At 40.8% G+C, this 13,979-nt stretch overlaps 1 protein-coding gene across 3 annotated transcripts in view; it reads left to right on the top strand.

Annotated features, from left to right (window-relative positions):
- Nucleotides 1-13,979, top strand: part of ABCC4 (ATP binding cassette subfamily C member 4) — a 164,404-nt gene that overhangs the window by 23,141 nt on the left and 127,284 nt on the right. For all 3 annotated transcript variants that reach the window (XM_053384577.1, XM_053384578.1, XM_053384576.1), the window contains exons 5-9: nucleotides 3,595-3,684; nucleotides 5,056-5,219; nucleotides 8,543-8,668; nucleotides 9,643-9,892; nucleotides 12,650-12,754. In XM_053384577.1, coding sequence (XP_053240552.1) covers nucleotides 3,595-3,684; nucleotides 5,056-5,219; nucleotides 8,543-8,668; nucleotides 9,643-9,892; nucleotides 12,650-12,754 — 735 coding nt within the window. The remainder of the gene's footprint in view (nucleotides 1-3,594; nucleotides 3,685-5,055; nucleotides 5,220-8,542; nucleotides 8,669-9,642; nucleotides 9,893-12,649; nucleotides 12,755-13,979) is intronic.

The following is a 13,979-nucleotide window of genomic DNA, read 5'->3' as shown; positions in this document are numbered from 1 at the left end:
TATTGTGATATCGGTTTCATAATTTTTGACCTGGCAATATATCATGAATCATGATGTGTGTTTTTGTGCTATGCAAAAATCAGAATGGGGGGAAATCGGCGAAGCCAGCCAATGCCTCTCCATAATTCCATCCTTATTTCAGACATTATGATATATCAATATATTGCAATGTTTAGGTGGTGGTATGTTGGTGTTGAAAACCAAATATTGCCCAGCCCACATGGGTGGAATACATTTTCTTTTCCCTGTTAGTGGCTGCATACCCTTGGGGTTGCTCTGTTGGGGTCAAATGTTGATGGTTAAACCAGCAGTGGCCAGGACCAGAAGGGGCTGGGGCCATTCTTTTTCTCTTTCGTGCCCCACCTAGCAAGTTGCTGACAGACGGACCAATCGCTGTTGTCTGAACTGATCACTTGCAGATCTTATAAGGTTGTCCCAAGGGAAAGAGATATTGCTAAAGATCTAGGACTGAATTAAAATAGCATGCTTTTTTTTGGCAAAGAGATTGGAAAATTGGGATGGAACACACTTATGAATGAAAACATGGGAAATTGGTATGGATTGGAACTGGACCCACCCATTTTCTAGTAGTTTTGCTAGTTCTTGAAGGGGGCCAGACTTTGGTCCTTTTTATGAGCCTGAAGCAGGGTAAAATCCAGCTGTTTACCTAGGCATTGCTGTGATCTATGGTGGGAGATGCTCTCCCCATGGAACCAGTTTATCATTATTCATGTAAGGTGCAGCTAGCTAGCAACTTAGGCCTCTCTCTCTCTCTCTCTCTCTCTCTCTCTCTCTCTCTCTGTGTGTGTGTGTGTCTGTCTGTCTGTCTGTCTGTCTCTGTGTGTCTGTCTGTCTGTCTGTGCTGGGTTGGAACCATAGTGTATGCATGTGTGTGTGTGTGTGTGTGTGTGTGAGCTGTGTCTCTAGTCGTCTTGGTAAAGCTGCATTTGTTTTTAGTGCATTTGCTGATACCTGGGAAATCATCTCTTAGGAGTTATCTTGTAATGGAGTAAGCACATGGCTTTCTTGTACATAAACATATCTCTGAGGTATTAATTTGCTGTTCCAGATGAGATAACTCAAGTCTGTTATGGGATTTAATAAAACAATAAAATAGCCTTTACATCAAACGCTGCTTGTGGAGAGTAAAAACCAGTTTGGGTGGGAAAAGACAAATGGGCTTGTGTTGTGCTCTTATCGCTTTATTTTTAGTAATGCAATTAGTTTTTTCTGTTTGATCTTCCCACATTGCAGAAGTCCTGGAACACACTAAGCATAGGTCTTTGTCAAACTGTGTATGGGGGGGGGGTTGTTTGTGGGGAGGAAAGTGGTTGCGATTTTCTCCACTTCCACCGGCATACTGTGTGCTCACCATTAAACTATGGTTAATCTTGACCATGGTTTAAAGTGACATGTGAGAGGCATTGTTATGTGTCGTTTGAGGTTGGAATTGGTTTTAGTTTTGAAAAACAACTTTTGGATAATGATGAGATCAGGGTAGTTTACGGTGCGTCATTTGAAAGATATAGGTTTGTCCTTGTGAGTCACGTTGCCTCACTTTCAAATTGTTTGGAAAAAGTAATGTTGACAGGATGTGTTGGAAGAATGATGCTGATTTATAAAGCACATCACGGTTTGGTGGCGTTTTGCTTAGAAACCTCAAAAGACCAGGATCTGGACACAGTGAATTGTGTACACAGATTGGCTTCCATAGTTGGCCTCGAAGTCAAGGACTATTGAGTACAAGGTGTTCCTCAGTAGAAGATCCCGACAATGCGCTACAGCATAGATATGCACAATAAGAAGCTCTGTACTTAAAATGTTGCCAGTATTGTCATGTGAGAGGTGCAGGAAGAGAAGCTGGCTTCATTCCCAGTCCTTTACTTTCTCTAAAACAAATCCCACAGAAATCCTTTCATAACAGTAGAAACCTTCAACAGTTATGTTCTTCTAATGCAGAAACTTATCGCCCATGTATGTTTTGAAGATACACCTGTTTACACAGGCATTCTCTTAATCTTTTGGCCTGCGTCTCACGTTTTAATGGGATTGTTTTGTGGCTTATTTAAATTATGGATGTTTATAATACCTGTGCAATTGGTCTTTAAACTCGTAAACCACTTAGGACCCTATTTTGGTGGTTTATAAGGGCAAAAGAGCTTGCTTGATAAGCCTGAGCCTCATCTAGTTCGGTATTCTTGGGGTTACCAACCAGATATCTGTGGGGAGCCTGCAAACAGAACCTGAGTGCAACAGCACGCACTCCACCTGTACGATGTCCAGCAAGTGATATTGACAGTGGGCCATCATGGCTGGTAGCCATTGATAGAGTGTTAGCTTTCATGAATTTGGCAAAACGCCCTTGAAAGCCATCCCAAGTTGGTGGTCATCACTATCTCTTGTGGGAGTGAGTTCCATAGTTCAACTGTGTGAAGTAGTTTCTTTTGCCAGTACTGAATCTTCCATCTTTACTGGAGTTCTAGTATTATGGGTTATATGAGACATTTCTCTAGCCACTTTCTCCCCACCAGATAGAATTTTTGACACCTCTACCATATCCCCTCTCCTTCCTCACCTTTTCTCTAAAGCAGGGTGGATAAAAATCAATGCTTTTTAAGTAAATAAATAAATCAGATCTTTAAAAAGTTTGAATCTGATTTTTAAAATAAAATGCTTTTGGAGTAAAAATCTTTCTAACGTTTTCTATTTAAGTTACATTATAGTCCAAAGGATATTCATCAGGAAATAAGGCTTTGTTTTAAGTTTTTCATGTGTGCTGAAACTCAGTCCTATGTTTTTTTTTAATTGCTTAACCACATCAGTTAACAAACATGGATACATTTGATTTAAATCAAATCTACCTTGCTCTAAACTAAGAAGTCCTCACAGGGGACGTGGTCCATCCCCTTGATCATCTTGCTTGCTCTTTCTGGACCCTTTGTAACATTACAATTGCCTCTTTTTTTTTAGATGAAGTGACCAGAGCTGTACATAGTTTTCCAAGTGTGGTTTACACCATGGATTTGTATGACGGTACCACAATATTAGGGACGCGGGTGACGCTGTGGTCTAAACCACTGAGCCAAGGGCTTGCCGATCGGAAGGTCAGCAGTTTGAATCCCCGTGACGGGGTGAGCTCCAGTTGCTCGGCCCCTGCTCCTGCCAACCTAGCAGTTTGAAAGCACGTCAAGTGCAAGTAGATAAATAGGTACCACTCCGGCAGGAAGATAAACGGCGTTTCCGTGCACTGCTCTGGTTTCACAAGGAGCGGCTTAGTCATGCTGGCCAAATGACCCAGAAAAACTGTCTGCGAACAAACGTTGGTTCTCTCGGCCTGTAAAGCGGGATGAGTGCCACAACCCCAGAGTCATTCGCGGCTGGACTTAACTTTCAGGGGTCCTTTATCTTTACCTTTTTTTACACGGCCACAGAAGAAGATACTTGATTCATACAGCTCTAAAGTTTGCATCAAACATCTTCTGGAATAGTAACCTTAAATAGTAACAGACTAAGTCTGGAAAAGATTGTGAACAAAATACCCTACAATGCAACTAGAGAAATTAGACTTCGCTCTCTCTTTCTCTTTCTCTCTAGGCACTTCGTCTGAGCAATGCAGCCATGACAAAGACTACAACGGGCCAGATTGTAAATCTTCTATCAAATGATGTGAATAAATTTGATCAGGTAAGGCCCAGTATTGATAGCGTGGAATTCAGATAGTGGTTTGCTTCGGGGGAAACAAGCCACAATCAGGTTTATTTCTTCCATACTCTAGGAGGGATTAGTGAGTCGGGAGTCATCGGCATGTTCACAGTAAACCACCCATCACGATTTAACTTGAAGCACCCAGTGTCATGACAGTATTGAGCGCCCAATTCTAGGGGTGCTTTTAGCACCTTGTTCTTTTATATGGTGAACTCTCTTCTGAAGAAGTGCTCACACTGAGGGCTTGTCCACACTTCTGTTTGCTCCATGCCTAGAAAGCATGGGTTCTTATTTAAATATGCTCTCTGTTCCTGTTTTTGAAAATGCAAATAATAATAATAATAATAATAATAATAATAATAATAATAATAATAGAAAGCATGGGTCCAAAAGGTTTTCTCCTTGTCCTGTTCGTTACCCATTGTGCTAAATCAGAGCAAACATCAATCTGGAGGAAGCACTCTTTTTCTCTGTTGAGTTATTATTATTATTATTATTATTATTATTATTATTATTATTATTAATTGAATTTATATACCACCCTATACCTGGGGGTCTCAGAATAAAATCAAGATATAAAACCACAAAATACATAATAAATTTGAATTTATAATGAATTTGAAAGACACAGATATGTTCCTGTCACATTGACTTCCTTTTAAATTGGGGAAAGGAATGTTTTTCTCTTCTGATTTAAACTTCTATATACAAAATTCAAATATGGAAAGATTATTTGCAGTGGATTTTGTTTTGAAAGATTCTGTAATGGAAATTTTATCTGTAAATTGTCAAGGCTAGTACAATAAAGCTGTTGTTGAAGATGATTGAAATAATTGTTTGCCTGCAGGCTAGTTCACATAAAGACACACACAAACTGCTACCTCCAGAATTTCTTCCATGTAGTCATCTTTGGTTCAGGTGGACCTGCAAATATCCGCATGCGAATTAGAAGTGGCTTTGTTTTCTTTCAGCCCCACCTACATGTTTATTTCTCGTTCGTGTAGAAATTTCTCCATGAGTCACACAGCCAGTGCTTTTTTTCTAAAAAAAAAAATGCTTAGGGGTACTCTCATTTTGAGTCAAGAATATCACCATTTTATAGTTCAAATTGGGAAAAATAAATGCAGTAAATGGACAAAAGTACAAAGATTCACAGAATGTTTAGGGGTATGCGTACCCCTGCGCCCCCCCCAGAAAAAAACACACTGGTCACAGGCATCTCTGAACCTAGGTATGGTTGTGTAAGGGAATTTGCCATTGCTGCTAAAATATGTGAAGTACACCTGCGACTGTCACACTCTCGGTTCTAATGTTTGCTTTCAGTAAATTTGTGTGTTTCTGTTTCTGCAGGTGACTATTTTTTTGCACTTCTTATGGGCCGGACCCCTTCAAGCGATAGCAGTAACGGCGCTTCTTTGGCTTGAAATTGGCCCCTCCTGTCTTGCGGGAATGGCTGTTTTAATTATTCTGCTTCCTCTGCAAAGCTGCATTGGGAGGCTGTTCTCATCGCTGAGGTAAAAGCATTTGGCGTCTCGTGATTTCTGTTTCAGAATGTTTAAAAGATCCCTAGAAAGAAACCTGCCAACTTCATTTTTGTTTTGTTTTGTATTTTGTTACGTGCACATTTTTACATAAAGTATTGGAAAAAAAGGAGTGTGTTCATTCAGTGGAAAGAACAGAAAGCACCAGAAGTCCTTGCTTGTATGATACAGGTTTTTGTTTTTTGTTTTAATCTTTATGACATCTTGTTTTTGGACTATTTGCTCGGGCAATCAAGAGTAAGGAACCTATTGCATTAGGGAGGATTGCAATTTTTAACTTTTAAATTCAGAAAATGAGGGGTGCGAAAAGGTTATAACATGACTTGGGAATTGAAAAGATAGTTTGGTTAAATTAATATAATTTAGTTTTACTCGGTAAGTAAACTGTTTGTAAAATTGCACAGAAATCAGTGATTGCCCAAGTATTTGCAGTTATATTCTACATTATTTGTTTGTTTGTTTGTTTGCTTATTTAGCATCACCCAGCATTTTCAGAAGGTAAACTAAACATTCTTTGGTTTTTCCAAGAGCAGCGTATATGCTTTTAAAATCAAACATAGATTTACCAAACTAAATATTGTCCGATCACAAAAATAATAGTGGGTTTGAATTCCCTCATACCCAAAAGCACGTTTTTAAGACCGCTCATGGAAGAAATTTGCAAACTTAAGCTTTCACCGCCTAAAATGACATGCTCTGCCATTGCATGCTCTTTTGGTTGACGTGTCTGCTTTAAAAGGCAGTAAAGAAAATATGTGGTAAATTCTCAGTTACTGCATTTGTTGAGGTTTTGAAAAGACAAATTGCCTATTATTATTATTATTATTATTATTATTATTATTATTATTATTATTTATATATACCCCACTCACCTGGTTGGGTTTCCCCAGCCACTCTGTGCGGCTCCCAATAGAATATTATTATTATTACTACTGTAATTATTAATAGCAATAGTAATAATAATACTAAAGTGATAAAAACTTCCCTAAACAGGGCTGCCTTCAGATGTCTTCTAAAAGTCAGGTACAGTAGTACCTTGTGTTTCAGATGCTTCAGGTTACAGATGCTTCAGGTTACAGACTCTGCTAACCCAGAAATACTACCTTGGGTTAAGAACTTTGCTTCAGGATGAGAACAGAAATTGCGCGCCGGCGGTGTGGCAGCAGCGGGAGGCCCCATTAGCTAAAGTGGTACCTCAGGTTAAGAACAGTTTCAGGTTAAGAATGGACCTCCAGAACGAATTAAGTTCTTAACCCGAGGTATCACTGTAGTTGTTTATTTCCTTGACATCTGATGGGAGGGTGTTCCACAGGGCAGGTGCCACTACCAAGAAGGCCCTCTGCCTGGTTCCCTGTCACCTCGCTGTAAGGGAACCGCCAAAAGGTCCTTAGCGTTGGACCTCGGTGCCCAGGCTGAACAATGGCTGGAGATGTTCCTTCAATTCAACAGAACTAGTGACTTTCCACTCACCCAACAGCAACATTTATAGCCCAAATTGCATACAATTGCGTTTTAAGGTTCGGGCAGTATCTATTTAGATTCTCAATTTTATCCTTCCATGAGGTAGGCATGGAACTTCGCCATGGCAACTTCAGTGAACATTATGACTGAGTGAGGGATTTTTCCTGGGTCCAGCATTTTTTCAGCCAAATGTCAGTTTACCAAAAAAAAAAAAAAAGTTTTATTGTTTTTTGCCGGGCTTCTTGAAACCCTGTGAGGTTTCCTTGTTGCAGAGGGAATTCTAGTTTTGTGTAATATTAAGCTTTTAGGTACATAAAGGTTATTCTAGATTGCAGAAAGGAGCAGGGCTGACTCATAATGGTTTTGAGGAAATAAATTTGGGCCCTGCCCGCCTGGTGTCCCTGAGGGTATCTTATACTTCCTTCTACGAATGCAGCCAGCATATTCATGCCAATAGGGGAAAGTGAAGTTCTGTACTTTGAGAGGAAATGTCAGAAGGGGAGAGGACTATGGAGGCAAGGACCAGGAAAATATTTGAGAAGAAAGAATGGTAGCTTCTGGTGGACCTTCTTGTCCACCTTCTTGTCTTTGTGTCTTGGGCAAGATACCCTCAGTGTGGATCCATAACCCATGGCTTGCCACCAACTTCTCCATGGGGACTTTTCTGGAAGAATAAGGGTGGCAGACAGCGATAACGCCAGGTACTTGACCCGGTTTTAGCTGCCTTGTCCTGCCTCTTTTCAAAGCCATCTGCCACCAACTGCACTGTGGGGAGGTTCTTGAAGAATTAATGTTTTCTATTTTTATTTTTAGTATACCACCCTATACCCACAGTTCTCAGGGTGGTTCACAGGACAAAATCACAATATAAAATCACTGATAATACATAGTCAAAACAAAAACAATTCAATTCAAACATCCTTATGAAAATTCATCAGCCTTGTAGTATGAATTTCTCCTGATACGCAACTTTTTATATTCAGCTTTGAATAATGTATACATTTTTCTGCGAGCAATTTCCTCTAATCAAATGGGTTTTTAATGTTATTTCACTAATTATTCATCTTTATGCACGCTGCCTCCTAATATATGCATTTTTGTAAACGTCTTTGGGTTGGAGGACTGCATCACACAATTCAGATTTTTTTAAAAATTCCAAGGGTACAGTATTATTTGTGCACTTTGCTGCCAACCTTTAAGCTGCTTCAGAAAGGATGGCAATGGCGCCCGCCTGAGAGGTGCCAGAACTGAGTTCTGACTGGAAAAAAAGCCCTGGATAGCCGAAAAAACTTTCCCTCATTCATTCATTGATTCATTCATTCAGTGTATATCATTTATATTCCACCTTTCCCTCCATGGAGCTCAAAGTGGCTTTTGTGGTTCTCTCCTGTGCTATTTTTCCAGAAAAAGGGGTGCCAGAACTTACTATGAACGCCTTTGGTTATCATGGCAGTGGCACACACTTGAGACGTGCCAGAACAGAGTTCCTGCAAGTTCTGGCTAAAAAAAAGCCCAGGTTCTTTTCCATCCTAATTTAATTCCTACAACAACCTTGTGATATAGGTTGGTCTGAGTGACTGGCTCAAGGTCATCCATAGGTGTATTGGAACAGCATCAAAAGCTTAAATGATTCTCTAATCTTAGGTAAACAGTTCACTAAACAGTTATTCATTAGCATTCGTACATTCTTTCCGCTTGGAAATAACCTATGGATGTCTGCGGAATAACCATTAACCATTTTGGGGCTCCTAGAGGATTTTTTTTTTTAAAAGACAAAAACCAAAAGCTACAAATGGTTTGATTGCAACTTTAATAGTTTCCTCTTGAAATTGCAGGAGCAGAACAGCAGCCTTCACAGATATAAGGATCAGGACCATGAATGAAGTCATCAGTGGAATGCGGATAATTAAGATGTATGCTTGGGAAAAGTCATTCGCTGATCTTGTGAACAATATGAGAAGGTAATGTTGAACGCTTATCCAAAGTTATGGACAGGCAGCCTTGCCACCTTCTGGTTTGCTTAGTTTTTTTAAAAAACAGCTATATAGGAGTTTAATGATATGTCTTCTTCCATGTCTCAAGAAAAGATTCCAATAATTTTTTTCAGAGGACGTAAAACAATTATCTCGATGTGCCTGAATAGCCTGTTTCTTTCTTGCTTATGCAGTGGTAACATATATTTCTGTAAGTAGTGGTGATGTAATAATAATTACGGTTGCCGTATGCGGTAACTTAAACATATCGCCGTCTTTAAAACCTGAGAGAAGTACAAAGCGGGACACAGCATATTTTCAATTTGTCATACCTTGAGACCTCAAAAATGTGCTCCAAAAGAGCAATCCTATATATTGTATAAGCTATCAGGTATTTTCATAGAATCATAGAATTGTAGGTATCCTGAGGCTCCATTCCCTCTTTTTTTAACCTTTTTTGTTTTTAAAATTAGAGATATATATAAATCCAGCCACAGGAAATGAAATCTTGCTCCTGCTATACTCTTTCTCCTCTCTTGTTTATTACTAAATGCAATTAGAAGAACAAAAGGACTTCGAATGCACTTCTCTCTAGATTGATTTATCGTGGTGTGTGTTTAAAATACGTACGTTTCAGAAGATCTCTTTGTGCATTGAATATACAGTGGTACCTCGGGTTACATACGCTTCAGTTTACACACTCCGCTAACCCAGAAATAGTGCTTCAGGTTAAGAACTTTGCTTCAGGATAAGAACAGAAATCGGGCTCCGGCGGCGCGGCGGCAGCAGGAGGCCCCATTAGCTTAAGTGGTGCTTCAGGTTTAGAACAGTTTCAGGTTAAGAACGGACCTCCGGAACGAATTAAGTACTTAACCCAAGGTACCACTGTATTGTTATGTGCCATGAAAATAAATACATATTAATCGACTCTGTGTTATTATTACTATTATTATTATTTTCAGGAAGGAGATCTCCAAGGTTCTCAAGAGTTCTTACCTTCGGGGAATGAACCTGGCATCTTTCTTCGTTGCCAGCAAAATCACCGTGTTTATGACGTTCATGACTTACGTGTTGCTGGGCAATCAGATCTCCGCAAGTCGGGTGTTCGTTGCAGTGTCTCTCTATGGTGCCGTGAGACTGACAGTTACTCTCTTCTTCCCAGCGGCTGTTGAGAGAGCGTCGGAAGCAATGGTCAGCATTCGACGAATCAAGGTATTGTGTAAGAAACAAAAGTGGATGTTCTCTGGATATGTTTAATTGCAGCATTACAAATCCACAAAACTGCCAGACCACTTTTTTCCCCCCGTCTCCCTCCTGTATCTATGTTAGTCCTTTGTGGCCTCTTAGAGAGAGCAACTACTTTCAAGTGGAAAGCGTACTGCTGGTGGTCAACAAAAGAAGTTCAAAGACTCTCAAGGCAGATGTAAAAAAATGTAGTATAAACACCAACAACTGGGAAACACTGGCCTGCGAGCGCTCCAGTTGGAGAACAGCCTTTACCAAAGGTGTCATGGGTTTGAAGACACTCAAACTCAGGACAAAAGGGAGAAACGTGCTAAGAGGAGGGCATGTTTGGCAAACCCTCACCGGGATCAACTTCCGCCCAGAAACCTGTGTCCCCACTGTGGAAGGACGTGTGGATCCAGTACTGGCCTCCACAGTCACTTAGGGGCTCACTGTTAAAACCGTGTTTATGGAAGACAATCTTACTTGGCTACAAGTGGTCGCCAGAGAAGAAGATGTTAGTCCTTTGTGGCCTCTTAGAGAGAGGAAGCACACAAACATTTTGTCAGCATTTCTTGCCAATTTACTTGTCAGGATCAGTCTACCAGTCCACCAAATTCGATAGGGCCACGCATCTGCCAGTCTCACAACATCGCTGTGGCAACAAGCGATTGCGCTGTGTTGCTCACCGGTCAAGTACCAGCCAGGCGGCTGGCTGTCAGACGCTTGGGAACTACAGCACAAGGGATGCTTTGAGAAGTGCTAGGCGCAGGGCTCACGTAGCACTTCTTTCTCCCCTCCCCATGGTGGCAGGGAGAGAAGAAAAAGAAGTCTGCATTTTCCAAACTTGGAGGAAAAAGGAGCTTGCTTTGGCTGTGAGTGTCAGTATGTGGCAGCCAAACCAAGGAAGATTTAACCTCTGTTAAATCAGCCATTTAAATTTGACCAAACTGTGGGAGGCAGTGGAAGACAGGAGTGCCTGGCTTGCTCTGATCCATGGGGTCATGAAGAGTCGGACACGACTAAACAATAACAAAATCAGCCATTGAGCAAGGGTTAAATTCTGTTTTCTGGCTGGGGGTACCTGTTCCTTGCTAGGAGCAGGCATCCACAAGCAATGTAGAATTGAACCGTGTCCTCCACATCAGCTGACTTCACAAGTAAAGCCAGCTGACCTGTGGTTTGACCTCATGGGAGAAGTTAGATGGTTTGTGGATCATAAGTTTCCCATCCATACAGTTGGTGGGCACCACTGGGGGAAGCAACGCTTACATGGCTGTCAGATCTCTGAGTCTCTGCTATGTTCTGCTTCATTTTAAAATTTGCCTTTGAAGCAGCCTTGGGTCAGCTATTGATCTAGTTCTCATTATTAATTTTTTGTGGGGGGGACTCCCCTACTTTGCATGATTTGTAGAATGAAAGTGTAGTTTTCCAGGGTGCATTTAGAATTAAATATTCTAACTTTAAACTTTAATTTCTTATTACAGATAGGTAGCCGTGTTGGTCTGCCATAGTCAAAACAAAAATTTTTTTTCCTTCCTGTGTGATGTTGTTGGGGCCAGTAATGGTGTTGTCCGGGTGTATGTGGCAGCAAAGTTGGCATCTGGGTTTATTGCAGGCTCTGGTGCCAGTGTCCGTGTTGTAGATCTACAACCTCTCCTGGACAATGATAGTTCTCTTTCTCAAGCTCTGGGAGGAAGACCTTTCATTGCCTACAGACAGCCACCCAATCTTAAACAACTCCTAACCCACAATAATACTACAACCAGACGTAACACGGACACTGGCACCAGAGCCTGCAATAAACCCAGATGCCAACTTTGCTGCCACATACACCCGGACAACACCATTACTGGCCCCAACAACATCACACATACCATCTCGGGACTATTTAATTGCTCATCGTCTAACATTGTATATGCCATCAAATGCCAACAGTGTCCTTCAGCTCTCTATATTGGACAAACAGGCCAAACCTTACGCCAAAGAATAAACGGACATAAATCGGACATCAAGAATCACAAGAAAGAGAAACCAGTAGGAGAACACTTCAATCTCCCAGGACATTCTATACAAGATCTCAAAGTAGCTGTTTTACTACAAAGGAATTTCAGAAATAGACTGGAAAGAGAAGCTGCTGAATTGCAACTCATTACCAAACTTAAAACCATGGAGAGACCTGGTCTGAACAAAGACATTGGATTCTTATCTCATTATACATGACAAAGCCATTTTTCACCACCTCACCCCTTGCTTTTCCTGTAAGACCTATTGCAGTCGTTAAGAGTCGTCAACAGGCTCATCACAGCTATCTGCCAATCACCCCTTCCCACCACCCTTCTGAGTAATACCCCTCCCCACCTTCTCACTATATAGAAGGATCTGGCAACTTCTGTTTCAGTGTATCTGAAGAAGTGTGCATGCACACGAAAGCTCATACCAAGAACTAACTTAGTTGGTCTTTAAGGTGCTACTGGAAGGAAAAAAAATTTTTGTTTTAATTTCTTAGATAGTGATTTAACTTTTCAGGTGTGTTTGGAGGCTGGTCTTCCTATATGTTCACAAGGAGGTGGTGGGTTCTCAGTTTTCCTGACCTGAAGTTGTTTACCAGTTAGTGCCATTTATAGTTTCTGAATGTGGCTATGTAACCTTGTGATTCACAAGGAAATTCTGGGTTATTTTCCCTATGCGGTTCTGCTTTGTGCTCAAAGAAGTCTTTATGCTTTTCCCCCCCTGTTGGTGCAGAACTTTTTGATCCTTGATGAGATTTCTGAGGTCAACCCGCAACTCAAAACTGGCAGTGAAAATACACTCCTTCATGTGCAGGATTTGACCTGTTACTGGGACCAGGTAATGTCATTTCCCCCCCACTTTGAAACAGCAAAAAAGGAAGGAGTTTGATTTAACCCCAGAAGTACGCTTCTTCCACAGCTGGATGTTGCTGAATTCTCTTTTTATCATTGATTTAAGCAGTAAGTGGCAACGGGCAGCCAATTTGGTGAGTTGTTTTTTGGGTGGGGGGGCAGGGAAGCAATCTTCTACATCAGAAGCTGGTGTAAATTAAGACAGCATAAAGTTACACCAAATCCAAACCCTGTTCAGCAGCAAGGCTACTGCCGGCTGAGACACCCTAAGCCTGGCAGAGGGAAAACAAGCCTTTAAAATAGTGGGGTTTTTAAAATTTCACTGCCTTTATTGCCGGCTTAAATGGTTTCCAGATTGCATGATCGAGTTGAGCAGATTTAGGCTCCAGCCTGTTCATTCCCGAGGCAAAACATTGGTCCAGCACATCCACTGTTCGATTGTAACAAAATCTCTAATCCGTTTAAAAGAAATACTAAAGCTATCGATAAGAACAGTTTAAAGGCAAGTAGTTAACACAGTGAAAATCAATTAAATTCAGCCGTAAATTAAAAATATTAAAACACTTGGATGTCTTCTTGCCTGGAAAGGTTTGCCTTAACAAAAATGTTTTAAGCAGGTACTGAAAATAATACAGCAAAGGTGCCTCATTTCGTATACAGAGATTCACTCGTGCACTTACTGAATTCTATGAACTTTCGAAGTTCTCCTTAACATTCTGTGATCATTAAGATTTTGAGTAGGCCCCATTTCACCAAGCATATGTTATCTTGCTATCTCAAGTTGCGTTCTCTGTATTCTTTCTATTCAATAGCTACGTTCTGAAACACAGCGTTATGTTTGAATCAGATTTTCTGTTGAATGAAAGTGCAGTACAATGAAGGTGATATCACGGTCACAAAGGTTGTGGCGGGATGGTTTGTGTGTTGTGAATGAGTGTGTGTTAATAACGGGCTTATGCTGCCACCTTGTGGGGCTTTGTAAATAATATTTCAAAAGGGATCTTCCTCCAAAATTCAAACCTCCCGAAGTTCAAAATGTATCAGTATTAAAGGTTTTAGAACACAGGCATGTGAGCTGAGGCTTGGGTTTTAGTGGAGACTTTTTTTATTGATTATTGATTGCTTATTTTATTACTATACCACTTAATACAGTGGTGCCTCGCAAGACGAAAAGAATCCGTTCCGCGATTCTCTTCGTCTAGCGGTTTTTT

The sequence above is a fragment of the Podarcis raffonei genome, chromosome 4 (assembly GCF_027172205.1).
Source record: "Podarcis raffonei isolate rPodRaf1 chromosome 4, rPodRaf1.pri, whole genome shotgun sequence".
NCBI classification, from domain to species: Eukaryota; Metazoa; Chordata; class Lepidosauria; order Squamata; family Lacertidae; genus Podarcis; species Podarcis raffonei.
This window is presented reverse-complemented; position numbering and strand designations above follow the sequence as displayed.